At 40.5% G+C, this 20,599-nt stretch overlaps 1 protein-coding gene across 1 annotated transcript; it reads left to right on the top strand.

Moving 5' to 3' along the window:
- Positions 1 to 4,567: 4,567 nt before the first annotated feature.
- Positions 4,568 to 13,702, top strand: LOC311112154 (inhibin beta B chain-like; the record flags this gene model as incomplete). The annotated part of the gene is made up of 2 exons (XM_084155130.1): positions 4,568 to 4,982; positions 12,927 to 13,702. The coding sequence occupies 2 exons, from the start codon at positions 4,568 to 4,570 to the stop codon at positions 13,700 to 13,702; spliced, it is 1,191 nt and encodes a 396-aa protein (XP_084011256.1).
- Positions 13,703 to 20,599: the final 6,897 nt, after the last annotated feature.

Raw genomic sequence — 20,599 nt, 5'->3', positions numbered from 1 at the left:
CCAAACTTAAACATGCTGCACTGCACGCGAATTCTGGCACGTTGTCTAGTATGCTTGACAAAATGTAAAACCTAGTAGGCCTACTTACAGTGGTAGCCTACACACTTCAAAGCAAAATATCAACTGTCTGTTCATCTGTTAAATTCTACTGTAGGCTTTATTATAAACCGCTCTCCCTTTTGGATGCATAGAGCAAAATACTTGAAATAATAGCTTATCTAATAGGCCCTATTAAATGAGAGATGTGCATGGTAATTTGTTGTAGGTTAAAGCTTCTTCTGTAATATGAACCTATCATGGCCAGAAAAGGTGGTGAGGAATTTATTCTACAATGGCTATGAAAATATGTATTACTGTATTTATTATGTTTATAAATGAAATATTGTTTACTTGAGACATTTGAAATTACAGTACATACAGTAGCCTAGCCTAAAAAAACGTAAATGGAAAAGGTGAACCGCCTGTTCTACCATTAAACTGCGCTCCGGATCAGATCGCATGGAGCAAAATTGGCTAGTTGAAATCTATTTACTACTGTAAAGTGGGTCCAATTAAATGAGATATGGAACGTTGTAGACCAAATAGGCCTATGGGATACTTCGCGAGCATGAAACCATCACAGTCAGAAAAGGTGAGGAATTTATTCTGAAATGATCATAGGAAATCAAATCAAATCAAATTTTATTGGCCACATGCGCCGAATACAACAGGTGCAGACATTACAGTGAAATGCTTAGTTACAGCCTTAACCAACAGTGCATTCAGTTTTAATAAAAAAGTACAATAAAACAACAAAAAAGTGTTGAGAAAAAAAGAGCAGAAGTAAAATAAAATAACAGTATGGAGGCTATATATACAGGGGGGTACCGGTGCAGAGTCAATGTGCGGGGCCACCGGCTAGTTGAGGTAGTTGAAGTATATATAGCTAAAGTTAAAGTGACTATGCATAAATAATTAACAGAGTAGCAGCAGCGTAAAAAGATGGGGTGGGGGGGAAGTGAATGTGGGTGGCAGGTAGCTTAGTGGTTAAGAGCGTTGTGCCAGTAACCAAAAGGTCGCTGGTTCTAATCCCCGAGCCAACTAGGTGAAAAATCTGTTGATGTGCCCTTGAGCAAGGCACTTAACCCTAATTGCTTATGTAAGTCGCTCTGGATAAGAGTGTCTGCTAAATGACTAAAATGTAAATGTAGCCATGATTAGCTGTTCAGGAGTCTTATGGCTTGGGGGTAGAAGCTGTTGAGAAGTCTTTTGGACCTAGACTTGGCACTCCGGTACCGCTTGCCGTGCGGTAGCAGAGAGAACAGTCTATGACTAGGGTGGCTGGAGTCTTTGACAATTTTGAGGGCCTTCCTCTGACAGCGCCTGGTATAGAGGTCCTGGATGGCAGGAAGCTTGGCCCCAGTGATGTACTGGGCCATACGCACTACCCTCTGTAGTGCCTTGCGGTCGGAGGCCAAGCAGTTGCCATACCAGGCGGTGATGCAACCAGTCAGGATGCTCTCGATGGTGCAGCTGTAGAATTTTTTGAGGATCTGAGGACCCATGCCAAATCTTTTCAGTCTCCTGAGGGGGAATAGGCTTTGTCGTGCCCTCTTCACGACTGTCTTGGTGTGTTTGGACCATGATAGTTAGTTGGTGATGTGGACACCAAGGAACTTGAAGCTCTCAACCTGTTCCACTACAGCCCCGTCGATGAGAATGGGGGCGTGCTCAGTCCTCTTTTTTTTCCTTTAGTCCACAATCATCTCCTTTGTCTTGGTCACGTTGAGGGAGAGGTTGTTATCCTGGCACCACATGGCCAGGTCTCTGACCTCCTCCCTATAGGCTATCTCACTGTTGTGTCGTCAGCAAACTTAATGATGGTGTTGGAGTCGTGCCTGGCCATGCAGTCATGGGTGAACAGGGAGTACAGGAGGGAACTGAGCACGCACCCCTGAGGGGCCCCGTGTTGAGGATCAGTGTGGCAGATGTGTTGTTACCTACCCTTACCACCTGGGGTCGGCCCGTCAGGAAGTCCAGGATCCAGTTGCAGAGGGAGGTGTTTAGTCCCAGGATCCTTAGCTTAGTGATGAGCCTATTTCTAACTATTATTTCTAACTATTTTAGAATGCAAAGATGCAAAGATGCAAAAACAAATAATATTCCCTCTTCTCACTAACAGCAAATAATTTAATCATATATTATATTATTTTTTTTTATATTATTTTTTAGAAATAAGCGTGTCATTATATGCGCCATTTGAACAAAATACTAGGCTGCTTGCCTGCTTGCAATGCAATACTTCAACCACTAGAAACTGAACTAAGCGCATTCTCATGTCAAGTTCAATTTTTATAAATGCCAACTTTTGCGTGAAAACTGGTGCACGCGTGTTTTTGCGTAGCCTATATTTTGTATGTAGGTCTACGCAACGTTTATAAATGAGGCCCCATGGGTGATTGCAATTAACTAAAGGTAGAAACAAAATCTAGAAGTGTTTCTGCCCTCCAGGACAGGAATTGAACAGCCCTGCGTTTGACAAATACATCGGCTATAGTAACAGTGCAAACGTTTTAATTTATCACATCTAATTATCTATAGTAGCCTACACAGTCATTGTATGTCCCATGTTATCCCTCAATATTTTCCAGCATATTTCATGATTTATGCTGTAAATAAAACATGTATTTTTCAACTGTTAGATAGATATGCCTTTATAGGCTATATGGCTACGACCTATCGGTTTATTGCCTGGCTGCAGATTGTAAAAAATGTGTGCGGTTCATGCAATGTGTAGTTGCAATATTTAGAAGAAGGGTGGCAGCATTTAACAACTTTCAACTTGATCTGATCTGTTACAGTATTGGGAGAGCGCACATAAAAAAAATAGCATTAAAATATGTTGGGCATTCACCTAGTACTGTTTTGCCAATGTTAGGTCAAATGTATTATGTGATATTTATTAGGCTTATATTTCACTCATATTTGAGTGACGACAAAACAGAGCTCTGACTTGAATTGGTCACTGTTTTTGTGTCACTTCAAATATAAAAAGTGGTGCACGCACCTACAGTGTCACCTTTGGCGCTTATATCTGTATTACCTTGGTGTTGTTTCCAGTACATCCAGTCTGGTTTAGGAGATGCTTATGATCACCATGCAGTCATGGTTGAGCCGCAATAAGAAAGGCCTGTCAAGAATCTGTCGGTACCATTTATTTTCTATTTTATTCATTTTTCTTTGGAGCATCTATATGGGACACGTTTTCTGTTTGTTTGAAGCATGAAAATGCAACAACAACAAAAAACATTTGGATAGCACGTGTTGATGAAAATGTTTTATATTAAAACATGGCCAGGCCTTGTCTAGGCTATTAGACCTACAGGCTTTATACGGAACATATTAAATGTTAATTAATTATATAATGGAAGTTTATTGATGTAATCCTCGTTCTTATTTCTAAAGTAGATAGTTTCCACTGTAAAGATAGTCTATGCTAATGATGCTCTATATTGTGCGCAAATCAACGCATTATGCACAAGTCACCAGTCAGTCTGGTAAATAATTGGTTACTCGAATTCTTAAGTCATTTTTTATCTCTCCTAATTCGTTTTCCATAGGTTATAAGTATTTTCTCTGGACAGGACAGCTAAGGAGGATAGTTTACCTTAAGCCTATGCATAATCTCCTACCAAATACTAGGAGTCTGTTTAGTTGGTGGGACGTCCCACGTGGTTTCCTTGTATAAAAACTTTCAGTCTATGGAGGACTCCTAAATCGACATAGCAAGGGAAAGGTTCGTCTGATCATTAGACCTCTTTGTGCTCAAGTACATCAGGGCAATTTCATATCGGGAATTCAAATCCAATTAAGGTGCATTTCAATAAGGATATACAGGAACAAAAACTGAAGGAGTAAGTCAAAGCAAATGAAAAACTGGATGCTACAATATGCGATAAGTTATTATTTGACCGACCCATCAGCTTTTTCCCTTCTATGGAATATCCTGACTTGTGTTTATCAACCAATGGGTGATTTTCTATTCGTTTAGTTTGTCCTCTTCTATTAGTTTCTAAATAATGATTATTGCGGATTGCATATCAATTAAACCATGGCATGATACGTCAGGCATTGAACTGAAACTCAATTGACGGATAAATGGTAGCCTACTGGTTTTTAAATTGTGTTACCTTGAAATGGTGAAGCAAAGTCTTTGAGACAGGCAGAACGGACTTGACTCCCACTGTGCCCCTGAAGTGAAGTCAGCTGAGTGACAGACATCGGGAATGAACACAGACACGAAATAAGGGGAATATTTCAAGTTACGGTGAATTGAATATTTAATTCCATCAAAATGCGTCTGAATTGAGTGGAATATTTCTTCTTGCATGGACTCCTTGCAACTTTATACGGACTAACGGGATTTTACAACTTTATCTTTCTTTTCATTCGAAATCGTATTTTCTTAATAACGCCAAGTGAATAGCCTACATTTGACAGCAATATTCTGCATACCTTTTTATAGTAGAAAACGAATTATAGGCATATGGCACTTCAAATATCACGACTTTTTTTCTTCATAAAGAAAATGATTAACTGTATAATCAAAGTGGCATTATTTATGGCTTGCGTGCAGTCTGTCCTCTGCAAAGAAGCGGCGCCGGGATCCTTGAACCCTTTGCCGGGAACGGAGACGCACACCGTAGCTCAGGAAACTTGCACTTCGTGTGGCATCGGTCAGCCCGAGGAATCGGGACGGGTGGACATTGACTTTCTGGAGGTGGTGAAAAGGCATATCCTGAGCAGGTTACAGATGAGGGTAAGACCCAACATCACCCATTCTATCCCGAAGGCGGCGATGGTGACTGCGCTTCGGAAACTCCACGCCGGTAAAGTGCGCGAGGATGGGAGAGTAGAAATCCCGAATCTGGATGGACACGCGACCAGCAATGCCAACGAAGTGCTGGAGGAGAGCTCGGAGATAATCAGTTTCGCAGAGACAGGTGTGTAATTATTGTATCTTATAGGCAGTCTACCGTTTACTCTATTGTATTAGAAAAAAACAAAAATAAAACCACTTTTACGCACAGACCAAGCTGGGTCCGGTGCGTAACGTTTGGACTACACAGTTGATCAAGGTGATGCAGCGCATCATCCCCCGCCCCGCTAAGAGCAGAAACTGTCTGTGATTTCAAAACAATACATTCACAAATTCCTTAAAGTAGGCACAGTTTTTTAAAAATATTGTGTATTTGTATTTAAAGGGTAGGGAGCATGAAACCAGAAATCAACTGATGCGGGTTCAATGCATACAGAAAAAGTCAGTCAAATAGCTTGAAATATTATTATTATTATTATTATTTGAAATATAAAACTAAACAAAACCAAATGTTGCTTGTGTTTATCATTTATAGATGTTTTACATTATTATTTCCCCCCCAACTGTTCTGCAAACACTTTTGGTTATTTGGTAACCCATTGCTGGTTAACTAGTGGACAGAACACATGTTGGGTTGTTTTGACCCAGCCAGTTGGTTTGGGTGAATAACCCAACATGTTGGTTTGTTGGGATTACACAAACATGGGTTAATTTAACAATCAGTTGGGTATTTTTTACACTCATGCTGAGTGGACCTAGCAGCTGGGCCATTTTTAATGTAATCCTCAGGTTATTTTCAGGAGGCCTGTTTTATTAGGGGCGTGGCTTTCAGCTAGATCTTATTGGCCACCCATGAGTTTAGTTTATTAGGATCCCCATTAGCTATAGTCATGGCTAGAAGGGATCAAGGTTTTGTCAAATTAACAGTTGCCTTTTTTGGCGTTTTAGCTAACCATAACCCTTTTCCTAACCTTAACCTAATTGTCTTAATCTGCTACGTAAATTCTCCTAACCAGCTGCGTAAATTCTCCTAACTTCCTACGAAAAGTCAAATCTGACTTTAATTAGACAAAAGCTGGATCCCTTCTAGCCATGACCATTAGCTACTGCACATGCAGCAGCTACTCTTCCTGGGGTCCACATCAGTGGAGGCTGCTGAGGGGAGGACGGCTCACATAATGGCTGGAACGGAGCAAATGGAATGGCATCAAGCACATGGAAACCATGTGTTTGTTGTATTTGATACCATCCCACCAATACCGCTCCAGCCATTACCACGAGCCCATCCTCCCCAATTATGGTGCCACCAACCTCCTGTAGTCCACATAAAACCTACAAATACATGACAAAGTACAGAACAGAATATTATATTACATTCAAAATAAAAATAGTTGTATATATAGGAAAGACACCAAGATTCAACAAAAATACTATTTACACACTATTCACATATACATATTAATTTTCTTGTATACAGTACAGTTAAATTAGATCTTTAGAAATAGGAGAGGTGCTGTGATACAATATGTTTTTTTTAAATCTGTGTTTTAAAGCTAGACTTGCATTTTGCCTGAGTAACCTCTGGTGGAAGAGCATTCCACGATGACATGGCTCTATACATAACTGAGCGACGCATTCAATCTGTTTTTGGTTTGGGTACCGTGAAGAGACTTATAGTGGCATGTCCGGTGCGGTATGTCTGTTTGAAGTGTATGCAAATAGATTATACAATTGGTTAGGCATTTCCAACACACAAATGTTTCTTAAAAAGACTAGAAGAGAAGTAGTGAATTTCTCCTCAACCTTCAACCATGAAAGACTATCATGCATGTTGTTGATGTTAGTTCTGTGTGTGCAGTTAAGGGCAAGGTGTGCTGCTTTGTTTAGAGCCAGCTGCAGTTTTTCTAGGTCTTTCTTTGATGCACCTGACCATATTACCAGACAATAATCAAGATGGGACAAGATCAAAGCCTGAACAACTAATACAGTTGATCTTTGTTTAAAAAACGCAGAACATATTTTTATAACAGACATACCTCTCCCCAACAACAACTTTGTCAATATGACTTGACCATGATAACTGACCATCCAATGTTACACCTAGGAGTTCAGCTTCTTCAACTTGTTCAATGGTCACACCCTTCATGCACAACTCCAGTTGAGGTTTAAATCTAAGATAATACTTTGAACCCATTACAATGCTTTTGGTTTTAGATTTATTTAAGACCAGTTTGTTGTTAATTACCCATTCTAGCACTGACTGTAACTCCTTGCTAAGAGTCTCAGTGAACTCCCTGGCTGTAGGTGCTGATGTGTAGAGTGTGCAATCATCAACATACATAGTAATTTTAGTTTCTTGTAAGACAAGTGGCAAATCATTTGTAAAAATAGAGAAGAGTAACAGCCCAAGGCAACTGCCCTGAGGGATACCACACTGTACATATCTGATGTTAGAGAAGCTTCCATTGAAGAATCCTCTCTGAGTTATATTGAATAAGTAACTCTCCAACCATGTGATGGCAGGTGATGTAAAGCCATAACAATTGAGTTTTTTCAATAACAATTTATGATCAATAACATCAAAGGCTGCACTGAAATCTAATAATACAGCTCCAACTATCATATTATTATCCATTTATTTTAGCCAATCATCAGTCATCTGAGTCAGTCCAGCACAAGTTGAGTGCCCTTCCCTATATGCATTCTGAAAGTCAGTAGTTAACTTGTGCTTTAAAAAAGAGCTTTGTATTTGTTCAAACACAATTCTCTCCATCAGTTTACTAAGAACAGGCAGCAAACTGATTGGGCGGCTGTTAGAACCAGCAAAGGGATCTTTACTATTTTTAGGTAGTGGAATTACTTTAGCTTCCTTCAACGCCTGTGGACACACTCCTTTAGGCTTTGGTTAAAGACATGGCAAATAGGGGCGGCAATACAGTCTGCTACCATTCTCAATAGTTTCCCATCTAGGTTGTCTGTACCTGGTGGCTTATCATTATTGATGGATAACAATCGTTTTTCAATCTCTTCCACACAAATTTGACCAGATTTAACATTGCAATCCTTCTTTATCATTATTAGATCTTCAATACACAAATATGATGGTTCACTGTTCAATGTTGTCATTTCACTTCTCAGTTTGTCTACTTTACTGGTGAAATAGCCATTGAAATGATTGGCTATATCAAAAGGTTTCGTTATAAATGACCCATCAACTTCAATGTTAAGTTGCTAAGTTTAGTCACAAAATGTCTCAATTTACAGTATGTCGACCAATCAGCTGAGCTGCCTGACTTGTTTGCCACTCTATTTGCATAATTTCTTTGAACCATAAAATTCTTCAATTCATCATCGATCCAGGGGGCTCTAACAGTTCTCACAGTTAGTTTCTTAACAGGTGCATGTTTGGCAACAATTGACAAGAATAATCCTCCAGGTGTTGCATCTGCGTTCTCCTCCTTATACACATCAGACCAACATACATTTTTTACATCTTCAACAAAAGAGTCCTCAGAAAACATTTAGTATGATCTCTTATAAATAACTTTAGGCCCTGCCTTTGGTACTTTGGCTTTCCTTGTTATTGCCACAATGTTATGGTCACTACAGCCAATGGGAACTGATATTGCTTTGGAGCAAAGCTCTGTAGCATTAGTGAAGATATGATCAATACAAGTGGATGTCACAGATCCAACACTATTGGTAAACACTAGTTGGTTGAGTGATAACCTGAGTCATGCTACAGGTATTATTCACATGAAGAAGCTTCATCTTGAGAGGACAACTGTTAGTATCAGAGACCTTATCTAACATCATAAATGTCATTCCTGTTCATCATGTTAAGTTTACATACTACAAATAACATTTTTCCTTTTTTTTCTCTTCACATTCCTCTATAATATTAAGATTATTTATTACATATTATAATAAGGTATACCACCTTATTCTATCCCAACAATGGGATTTACAGAGGCTTTTAGGGAACTCATACACTTCTATAAGCATCATTCAAGCTACAAAGAGGTAAATGTTTAACCATAGCATGTTAAAACTATTCAACAGAACAGATGAACAGGAATGACATTTACTCAGGTGGCTAAAAATAACTATCTGAATGTCACGCCCCGACTAAACTATGCCTCCAGTCTTCTGATCTGACCTGCTAGGTCATATCTCAGTAACCCAGCATCAATAACCAGCAGTTTTTAAAGAAAACAACCCAACTAAGTGACCCAACACCTGCAACCCAGCAGTTGGGTCAACCAAACAACCAAGCATTTGTTAGTGTGAGCATAGAACAAGTGTGTCCTCAGGCTGAGGTTCACACCCCCAGAGACTCATAAATAATGTCACTATAACAGCCTCATAGCATTCATCTTCAAAACAACACACAAAATCCATAGTTTGCATAGAAAAGATTAAGGGTATGTATAATATCACATTCACATTCAAAAGAATGATATGGGCAATCCCAAAAAGATTTGAAAAGCCCATAATATTTTCACATTATTCTCAAAAAGCTCTGTAACTTTGTACTGTACATTTGTGTAGATTCAGTTGGGTTGCCTTCCTTGTGCCTCATTGCCCTCCTTGCCAGTTGGCAGTATTACCCAGGGTGGTAGCTGCAGCCAGCTGGTCGTGGCACTGAGAAGAGCTCACACAACAATTTGCTTAGAGATGCTTAAAGGGGGACTGGAAATGATCAATGATGCCACCTGCTTAGGCCCACATGTATTCAGATCAAACCTCTTATTGCCTCTTATTCTTATAGCAGTTGAAGTCACCCCAGATTTTCTCTAACCAGCTGTGCATCTCTCCAACACAATTAGTGTCAGTGATTCGGTTAGCTGATCAGAGATATGTTCAAAACCAACCCTGTTCTGCTTCTCAAATACACTTAGAAAAAAAGGTGCTATCTAGAACCTAAAGGGGTTATTTGGCTGTTCCCATAGGAGAACCCTTTTTGGATCCAGGTAGAACCCTTTTGGTTCCACGTAGAACCCTTTTGGGTTCCGCTAGTCCCCTGTAGCTGAGTTGGTAGAGCGTGGCACTTGCAACACCAGGGTTGTAGGTTCGTTTCCCACGGGGGGCCAGTATGAAAAATGTATGCACTCACTAACTATAAGTCGCTCTGGATAAGAGCGTCTGCTAAATGACTAAAATGTAAATGTAGAACTCCTTTCACAGAGGGTTCTATATGGAACCCAAAAGGGTTCTTCTACCTGAAACCAAAAAGGGTTCTACCTGGAACCAAAAAGGGTTCTCCTATGGGGACAGCTGAAGAACCCTTTGGAACCCTTTTTTCTAAGAGTGTACAGTCAATCTAAGACACCTGATGAAAATCTAATGTTCACCCATGCTGAGTATTTCATCTGAATGCCACCCATATACAATGATTCTACTGTGATCTTCTGTTGAGAATCCTGGTACCAGCTATAAGATGACCTGAAAGCAGGGCTGCTTTAGAATGGCTCTACATCTACATAAGGTCAGCGCTTTGTGTCAGGACCATGCATGCTGAATGTAGAGTGAACTGGAATGGTGAACTCACTGCCACTCACTGTTCCGTATTAGAATGCATGGTGTGAGGGACCATCTCCCTTATATAGTCCTAGAGTGGGACTTGGTTGCTGCCTGCACAGTACTTATGGACTTCATCATGCTTGTATGTTAGACCTTGTATTTGCCGTTGTTGTGTACGGTTACTAAAGCAGTTGCCTGACAAAGATGCCACGTCAGCGATAGTGATATCATCTAAAGACACTTTCTCTGCAACTCTATTTCTGTTCCTGAGAATGATTTTTTTTAAAGACTCCTGCACACTGCATTGGTGCTCTCATATGTTCACCTGACAAATCACTTTCTAATTGGATGTGTCTTTTTGGGGAGTATTCTGTTGTTGAGTATCCTGTTCCATCTGAGACAATTTCCCTCTTTACTCACAGAGTGAAAAATGGCTCCCTTAGGTTTGTTTCACAAAGCCCCCCCTCTTCCCCTGTCCCCTGTTGAAAGAATAAATAACTGATACAGTAATATATCAAAGTCATCCATCCATAAACAGAAGATAGAATAGAACATCCATTTCAACCAGGAGACATTAGGTCTTAGCTTTTTGCTTATTGTTGGTCATAGGGATGTAGCTCAGTTGGTAGAGCGTGGCGTTTGCAACGCCAGGGTTGTGGGTTCGATTCCCACGGGGGTATGAACAAAGAAAAAAAGAATGTATGCACTAACTGTAAGTCGCTCTGGATAAGAGCGTCTGCTAAATGACTAAAATGTAAATGTAATGTCTTGACAGCTGTGCTGCCACCCATGGCCTAGTGCTAGGACAGTCAGAGTGTGGTCTATAGCTGTCTGTTGACTAAGTCTTTGAGTTGAGAAGTAACATGGAGATTACCTGTCTTGTGTTGTGTGAGGCAGTGCAGATGGAGACTGGCTGGGCAGGCCAGGGCGGCCTCCATTGTAGCTGATCCATGATGATGGGGCCCAGGCCCGCCCAGGTAGGGTCCCATCGCTTTGGGCGGCAGACAAGCAAACAGGCAGGCAGATAGGCAGGCAGCACAGCTCAGTGTTCAGGTTGGAGAGGTGTCCCTTGACGTGTGTGTTTTCCCACTTTCCTTCACCTGACAGCTGCATGTTGCTCAGTCAGTCACAGAGTATTCATGTAGAGTGTTGCTGATGGGCTCTCAGGTTAGACGTTTTTACTCTCACTGGAGGACTGGGAAGAAACCATATATTTCAGTTACTGCCTTAGCTACTGAAGATGTTACTGTCTCTTAGGTTTCTTTAGGTAGTTCAAGGTTCAGGTCTTGTCTTGATCAACAAACTGCATAGTGGTGCAGGGAGCCTGACCAGGCAAAGTCAGTGAGTGTGTAAGAATAGGAGTTGTTTTGGTCATGTCATGTTTTGGGCACTGACAAGTGCAAGTTCAATTTGAATTTGACTTTTGACCCTGACTCTACGCTACCCTACCCTAACCCGAACCTGAACCTACCCACACATGAAAACAATATGGCACAAACCAAAAACAAGTAAACATTGGCACGCACTGTACAGCCAGACACAGTTTCTGTGGTGATAGTTGGGTTGTTGGAAAGGCCAGCTAGTTTCATGTAAATTGCTTTTTTTGCTTGATCATTAATCCACTGTGAAGCTGTGCTCCTCTTCACTCAATGTGCCTGGCTTTACTGTGCATTTTCTTCCTTTACATCACATTACTGTGCATTGTGTAAGCAGTTAGGCTCAGTAAGCTCTTGTTTTTCTGCAGTATTCACAGCAAAGCCTTTGAGCCTTTGTACTTGGCTCTGATAAGCCCTCTTCCCCATACCCAGCCTGACTCAGGGCCAGAGGCAACTTCAAGTGGGCCTGATCCCAGATCTGTACTGTCATTGTCACTGTCGAGGCTCTCTATAGGCAAGGGCCAGATGGAACTGATTCCAGACCTGCTGATGCTGCACTGTCATTGCAGTCCCCATGTAGGCCTACGTGACAAGACCAGGGCCTGTATTCATAAAGCGTCTCAGAGTAGGAGTGCTGATCTAGGATCAGGTCCCCCCTCTTATTCATTATGATCTAAAATACAAAACCGATCCTGGATCAGCACCGTGAGACGCTTTGTGAATACGGGCCCTGGATCAAGAGGAGGCTGGTGTCTCTGTTAGAGCTGTCTACCAGTGTACACCCATCCACCAAATCCCTTTAGTACCAGTCCAAACTCTGTTTACATCCCAGGCCAGATAGAGATGACAGTAAGACAGGCCATAACAAGGGAAGCCATAGTAACCGTCTATCTCAATTTAATCCCAAATTGTTGAACTGTTCCCTATGTTCCCAGTTCTTGTCCAGCTATTCATCCAACAGTCCAAGCTTGGGACCACCCAGTGTGGTAGTATCTTCTTGAAGCGTTGTCCAATATCAGTAAGGTTTTTGAAAGATGGGTATTTTTGTTAATTAATAGCCAATGAATCTGTGTATTTGTCTCCTCTTTTAGCATTGCCACACTGACCTTTTAAAGGTTTAAAATTACTTTTAAACTGACCTTTCCCTATTCTGTTCCTGTCTTTCCCAGATGAGCTGGTATCATCCAAATCCAGCCTGTTCTTCCTGATCTCCAACGAGGGAAACCAGCACCTGTACGTGACCCAGGCCACCCTGTGGCTGTACTTCAGGCTGCTTCCTAACACCCTGGACAAGGGTCCGCGGAGGAAGGTCACAGTCAAGGTGTACTACCAAGAGCCTGGCCTGGGCAGCAAGTGGAACCTGGTGGAGAAGCGTGTGGAGCTGAAGAGGAGCGGCTGGCACACCTTCCCCCTGACCAATGCTATCAAGATGGGGTTCGAGAAGGGCGACCGGCGGCAAAACCTGGACGTGCGCTGCGAGGGCTGCGAGGACCTGGCGGTCTTACCGATCCTCATGAACCAGAACGACGAGTCCCACAGGCCGTTTCTAGTCGTACAGGCCCGGCAAGCGGACAACAAGCACCGCATCAGGAAGAGGGGGCTGGAGTGTGACGGGAGTAGTAGTCTGTGCTGCAGACAGCAGTTCTACATAGACTTCCGCCTCATCGGCTGGAACGACTGGATCATTGCGCCGTCGGGGTACTTTGGGAACTACTGCGAGGGGAACTGTCCGGCGTACATGGCGGGAGTGCCAGGGTCGGCGTCGTCCTTCCACACGGCAGTGGTCAATCAGTATCGGATGAGAGGCATGAGCCCTGGCTCCATGAACTCCTGTTGCATCCCCACCAAGCTCAGCACCATGTCAATGCTCTACTTCGACGATGAATACAACATCGTCAAGAGAGACGTACCCAATATGATCGTGGAGGAGTGTGGATGTGCTTGAGTTGAGACTATGTACTTCAAGTGGACTTTTATGGACATTTGTAAAGAAGAAAAGGATATTACAAAATTAATTATAGAAATCAAAGTGATATTTATGGACAATTATAAGGCATACGCACATGCACACACAACTTAATTCATTCACGCATATCCTACACACTCATTCTCACATATGCCTGAACAAACACTTGTATATATATTTATGTTTGTTAATAATATTCTCTGATATTCTTTTGCCAACATATGAATATATGATTCAATCCCATTTTTTGTAAACGTGTTTGCAAATTCATGTAGGTGTCATTATCAGAGGGATTTGAACTAAATGGTACTTATCGCATTATATATTTTCCAAGATTGCCATTTCTATTCTGAAAATGGAGAGTTCTATTTCTATACTCTGACAAAGGTGGAAAGAGCCTGAGATTATGAAGGAGGTTCACTTGCTGATAGACAATTCCAAACCATGCCTCTTTCAAGAAAGTATAACTGCAAAACCTATAGTGAAAGCACTGACAACTCACCTCTTGTACAACTTCAGCACTTCTAACAAGAAATACATCTTGTTGATGTGTCACAAGATTAACATTTTATATAAAACCGTTTTTATTTTACGGCCAGCATCCAGAAATCAAAATTAATCTGTTTTCAAAATGGCTTCCATGTCAGAAGAGTGAGCAGAAAATTAAAATACATTCCAACACACCATGCGAACGCTGAAGCTGTCATCAAAACTTGGGAGTTTAGGCTGTGATATGAAACAGAGACAATAGGGAAAAACATTGACCTTCTGTTACTTCCTTCTGAATCCTTCCTTCTTTCATTCACACTTTTAACGGGAAGAGTCTAATTTCTTCAACAGCTGAAGCACAACAAGTTTCCCTCTCATTTCAGTCAGCGAAACAAAAGCGATGAGTTGCCATATTGCTCGGTTAAAGTCTTGGTGCTGCATAGCACTTCCTAATGCACATTAAATAGCACTTGCAGATTGAAATGCCTTTAAAGAGTACAATGTGGTGCACTGACCCTTGCTCACAATCCTTTTAAATATAAGTGCCGCATGAGCTATGCAATGTATAGTATTGACCCACAGACACCAGACAAACTGAACTTTTAGTTATAGTTATTAACTATTACCAGTACTTGAAATGTAATCTTTTGCTTCTTCTTCAAAGTGAATGATAGTTACAATATTTGCACTGAAAAGTTGCGTGATTAGTTAAAAAATAAAGAAACTGCCATTGGAAAAAGTTATTTTTATAGAAAGCAAATTAAGTTCTGTTCAAATGTATTATACCTAATCATGGAACCAAAGAGGCCAATTTTTTTTTTTAGCAATTATAAGAGGCCATCGTATTATTTTGTAAAATGCTTTGGGACCAGTTAAGAGGCCTAAACACTGCATCAGGGTACAATATTATGGATTCCATCTTCAGTTCAATGTCTTTTTTTCTATTTTGTATAGACAAATATTTTTTCATCGACTTAAATACTCCTAGTTTTCTAGTTCAGTTCTTGTTCCAGAATCATTTAGAATGAACACGTCATCTCTGTACAGCTGATGTAAGATATAAATATGATTTTAAAATATTTTGTTCTTTGTAATTGTTGAAAAATAAATGTCTTATTCTGCATTAGGTTGGAACTCTCTTGAGTCTTTCTGGAAGCTACTTCAATATGTAAGATATGGCAGGAGTGGCCGACTTTAATCTACTCATTAAACGTGTGACCACTCAAAATCACACACACACACACACACACACACACACACACACACACACACACACACACACACACACACACACACACACACACACACAATAATTAGTGCAGAGTGAATCTGGGCAGGGCTCCAGGGCTCAAGTGGTTGGCCCTAGGTCACACTCTCAGTGATTGGTAAACAGAAGCAATCAACAGCATTAGCTGATAGCAGATCTGGTTACCTATAGGCTCCTGTTTGTTTTGCAGTAGTGATTTTAAAGACCGCCACTCAGTGTCAACCTGAGGGTGAACAAAATACCTCACACGCCAGAATCAGTGAGAGAGACAGACAGGGCAGGACTGCACGCGCACACATACACACCCATGCCAAGAGACCACACATGACAGCCCAGGCCTCTTGAAAACACGATGCTGTGTCTCTCACATCCATCAGCAAGATAATCACTTTAAATATATCTATCACTGTCTGCCAAGGGAATGACGTGTTTTTGTCAGCTGGGTGAAATAATATGTTTTAGATAAAAACAGACTGTCTCTCAATCTGGCAGTGAAGGGATGTCAGTGTTGTAATCTTCTGTTGTGAGAGTGTGAGAGAGAGATGGGGGGGGGGGGCAGCGATAGAAAAGTGCGAAATAACAGAGAGAGAGAGAGAGAGAGAGAGCGAGAGAGAGAGAGAGAGCCAGACAGAGAGACAGAGAGAGAGAGAGAGAGAGAGAGAGAGAGAGACAGAGAGACAGAGAGACAGACAGAGAGAGACAGAGAGAGAGAGAAAGAAAGACAGAGAGAGATGTTTCCTAAATTACTGGCAGCACAAGCTAGTTGTTATTGTTGAGTGTTGAGAGGTGCAGGTACAGGAACAGTTCAACAAGGAGGGAAGGGGACAAGGAGGGGCGTATGGAGTGTGCCGCTCAGATCCCAGGTGACAGGCCGAGCTGTTTTATCATGTAGCAGAACATTCAGAACATTAAAGGAGCCACCTCTCCTCAGCTACAGGAATGTTAATGACACAACAGAGCTTCAGGCTACGATAGCTTGCTGCACAACACTGACTGACTGAACAGCCACATGCTTTTAGCTAAATCTTGTTGCGAAGTGAGGACAGGCAGGCTGAGCTAGGCCAGCTATGTGTTTTGGCACTAACTGACAGCATGATCATATTAGAATCACATGGCATGAATACAGCTAAAGCCAAGCATATGCTGCTACAGATATATTGATTTATAGTATGGGTGATTTGCTAATCTCATTTTCAGATCATATATTCATAAGAGCATAAATTCCTATGACAGTGTACGCACCAGCTCATACCAGTCAAGAAAACTTGATTTATTTATTGTTTAAGTCAGGTGTTCCATTTTCCAAAAACTTTTGAAGATATATTAGTTAGAAGTTATTATCCATAACTTATGCAATTGATCTGTGGGCACTCCGTGAGTTGGTTATACAGTGCCTTCGGAAAGTATTCAGACCCCTTGACCTTTTCCAAATTTTGTTAGGTTACAGCTTATTCTAAAATTGATTAAATTGTTTTTTTACCTCATCAATCTACACACAATACCCCATATTGACAAAGCAAAAACAGGTTTTTAGACATTTTTGCTATTTTATCAAATAAAAAAAAGGAAATATCACATTTACATAAGTATTCAGACCCTTTGCTGAGGATTAAAAAATCAAGGGGTCTGAATACTTTACGAAGGCACTGTAGATTCAGCTGTGGTTGAACAAATAGCTGCTGGTTTTCATTTAGCTGAACCCATCAAACCATATGACTGTAAGTCTGCTAAATGGCATATTATATTATATTATTATACCAGTCATAACCTACAGATCATCTTATTACATGTACATGCTCATCAACCCTGGAAAGGTTGTCCTGCATAAAGGTGTGAATGTCTCCCTCACTGTTAGATCGAACTGTTAGATGTATTGGTTTTTGACTGTCAGAATGCCAAATTGAAAAACGTACCTACTAAAGACAAATATTTGATTTTCACTCAGAAAAACCTTGCATGCCCAAAGACCCTTCTACCCCAGTACTATAAACTACCCCAATATCCACAAATATGGCCTCTTCTGTACAGTAGGAATGCGCTTCGGTTTCATGGAATTGAATCGGCTCCCCTCTCAAGGGGCTTTTTTGCTAAAACAAGAGACACAAAGAAACATCTGAAGAGCCATAACATGTTGTCATCGACCCCAAGTGACCTGACCCAACTCCAACCTCACCCCTCCTCTCCCCCTTCTCACCCCTCCTAACTCCAAACTCACCCTCCTCACTCCAAACTAACCCCATCCTATCCCCCTTCCAAACTCCAACCTCACCCCTCCTAACTCCAACATCACCCCTCCTCACTCCAACCTCAATGGCTGGGTGTGGCCTTGACAGGGTGACAGGACAAGTCAATGTTGCTCTCGCCAGACAGTCAAAGTTCACAACAAGTTCTCAACCAAACACTTGATTGATCTATACATAACAACAGACACATTCTTGTAAACGCCAGTGAGATGCCTGCGGTATTGAAAATCATTGCGTGTATGTATGAATGAACCTTATACACTCTATGAGTGCACATCAATGGAATGCGGTAACATAAAACATGTCTATAATTTCTGTTTCAAAGACAGAACACAGGAACAAAAGAGGAGTCCATACTATTATTATGAGATAGACTCTCTTAGACAACTTTACAGTGAACACAGGTACCCGTCGATTATGGACTCTGGCCTTCCTCCTTCCCTTGTAGTTCTCTTCTTTTTCCATTTAATTTTTTCTCATTATGCAGGGACTTTTCTCTCATCTGAAAAGTTCTAGAAAATGTGACTGAATTACGAGGCTTCACCTGAGAGTTTCCTTCTTGGATAAGAGTGTAAGAATGAAAAACACCATTCCATGTGAATACTGACATACTGTGCCTCCAGAGAGTATTCACACCCCTTGACTTGTGTTGTGTTACAGTCTGAATTTAAAATGAATTAAATTGAGATTTTGGGTCACTGGCCTACATACAATACCCAATAATGTCAAAATGGAATTATGTTTTTCAAAATGTTTACAAATTAATTAAAAATGAAAAGCTGAAATGTCTTGAGTCAATAATTATTCAACCCCTTTGTTATGGCAAGCCTAAATAAGTTCAGGAGTACAAATTTGCTTAAAAAGTCACATACATTACACACTCTGTGTGCAATAATACAGTTGAACATGATTTTTGAATGACTACCTCATCTCTGTACCCCACACATACAATTATCTGTAAGGTCCCTCAGTCGAGCAGTGAATTTCAAACACAGATTCAACCACAAAGACCAGGGATGTTTGCAATTCTCTGTAAAGAAGGGCACCTATTTGCAGATGGGTAAAAATAAAAAAGCAGATATTAAATATCCCTTTGAGCAATGATGAAGTTATTATTACATTTTGGATGGTGTATCAATACACCCATTCACTACAAAGACACAGACGTCCTTCCTAACTCAGTTGCCTGAGAGGAAGGAAACCGCTCAGGGATTTCACCATGAGGACAATGGTGACTTTAAAACAGTTATAGAGTTTAATGGCTGTGATAGGAGAAAACTGAGGATGGATCAACAACATTGTAGTTAATCCACAATACTAACCTAAACGACAGAGTGTAAAGAAGGAAGCCTGTACAGAATAAAAAGATTCCAACACATGCATCCTGTTTGCAACAAGGCACTCAAGTAATTCTGCAAAACATGTGGCAAAGCAATTAGCTTTTTGGCCTGAATGCAAAGTGTTATGTTTGGGGAAAGTCCAATTCAACACATTATTGAGTACCACACTCCATATTTTCAAGCATAGTGGTGGCTGCATCATGTTATGGGTATGCTTGTAATCACCAAGGACTGGGGAGTTTTTCAGGATGAAAAATAAACGGAATGGAGCTAAGAACAGGCAAAATCATAGTGGAAAACCTGGTTCAGTGTGCTTTCCACCAGACACTGGGAGATTAATTCACCTTTCAGCAGGACAATAACATAAAACACAAGGCCAAATCTACATTGGAGTTGCTTACCAAGAAGACAGTGAATGTTCCTTAGTGGTCGAGTTACAGTTTTGACTTAAATCTACTTGACAATCTATGACAAGACCTAAAAATGGTTGTCTAGCAATGATCAACAACCAACTTGAACAGAGCTTGAAGAATTTTTAAAATAATTAATAAGCAAATGTTGCACAATCCATGTGTGGAAAGCTTTTAGAGACTTACCCAGAAAGTAATAATGTAATTATTTTTGCAATATGGCCTATTTATTGCCTTACCTCCATAACTTGCTACATTTGCACAAACTGTATATATATTTTCTGTTGTATTTTTGACTTTATGGTTTGTTTTACCCCATATGTAACTCTGTGTTGTTGTTTTTATTGCACTGCTTTGCTTTATCTTGGCCAGGTCGCAGTTGTAAATGAGAACTTGTTCTCAACTGACTTACCTGGTTAAATAAAGGTTAAATAAAAAAATAAAAAGACTCACAGCTGTAATGGCTGCCAAAGGTGCTTCTACAAAGTGTTGACTCAGGGGTGTGAATACTTATGTAAATGAGATATTTCTGTATTTCATTTTCAAAACGTTTGCAAACATTTCTAAAAACATGTTTTCACTTTGTCACTATGGGGTATTGTGTGTAGATGAGTGAGAAAAAATCGATTTAATCTATTTTGAATTCAGGCAGTAACATAACAAAAGTATTTATAAGTCAAGGGGTATGAATACTTTCTGAAGGTATAAACATAATTCCTAGTGAGGGAAAAGGATCAAACAAGATGGGACATTACATGCCAGCCCATTATCAGCCTTAAAACATAATCCTGTCACATTTTTGCAAGAAATTCTGTGTAAATTAATTGATGCTTATGTCAACTGGCCATGCTCCCATCAGGCTTTGCGTTGCCAATGGGAAAAGATGAGCGTCAACCAATTGACTCTTATGTTTCACATGATTGAAGCTTATGTCAATTCATTGCATTCAATGGTAAAAGATGAGACTCACAAGGTTGACGCTTATGTCAATACATCACAGTCAATAGGAAAATATAAGTATCAACCAATTGATGATTATATCAATATATTGCATTAAATTGAAAAAGATGAGTGTCAACCAATTGAAGCTTATGCAAATACATTGCACTCAATGGGAAAAGATGGGC

The sequence above is a fragment of the Coregonus lavaretus genome, assembly GCF_964263955.1.
Source record: "Coregonus lavaretus genome assembly, chromosome: 38".
Lineage (NCBI taxonomy): Eukaryota > Metazoa > Chordata > Actinopteri > Salmoniformes > Salmonidae > Coregonus > Coregonus lavaretus.
This window is presented reverse-complemented; position numbering and strand designations above follow the sequence as displayed.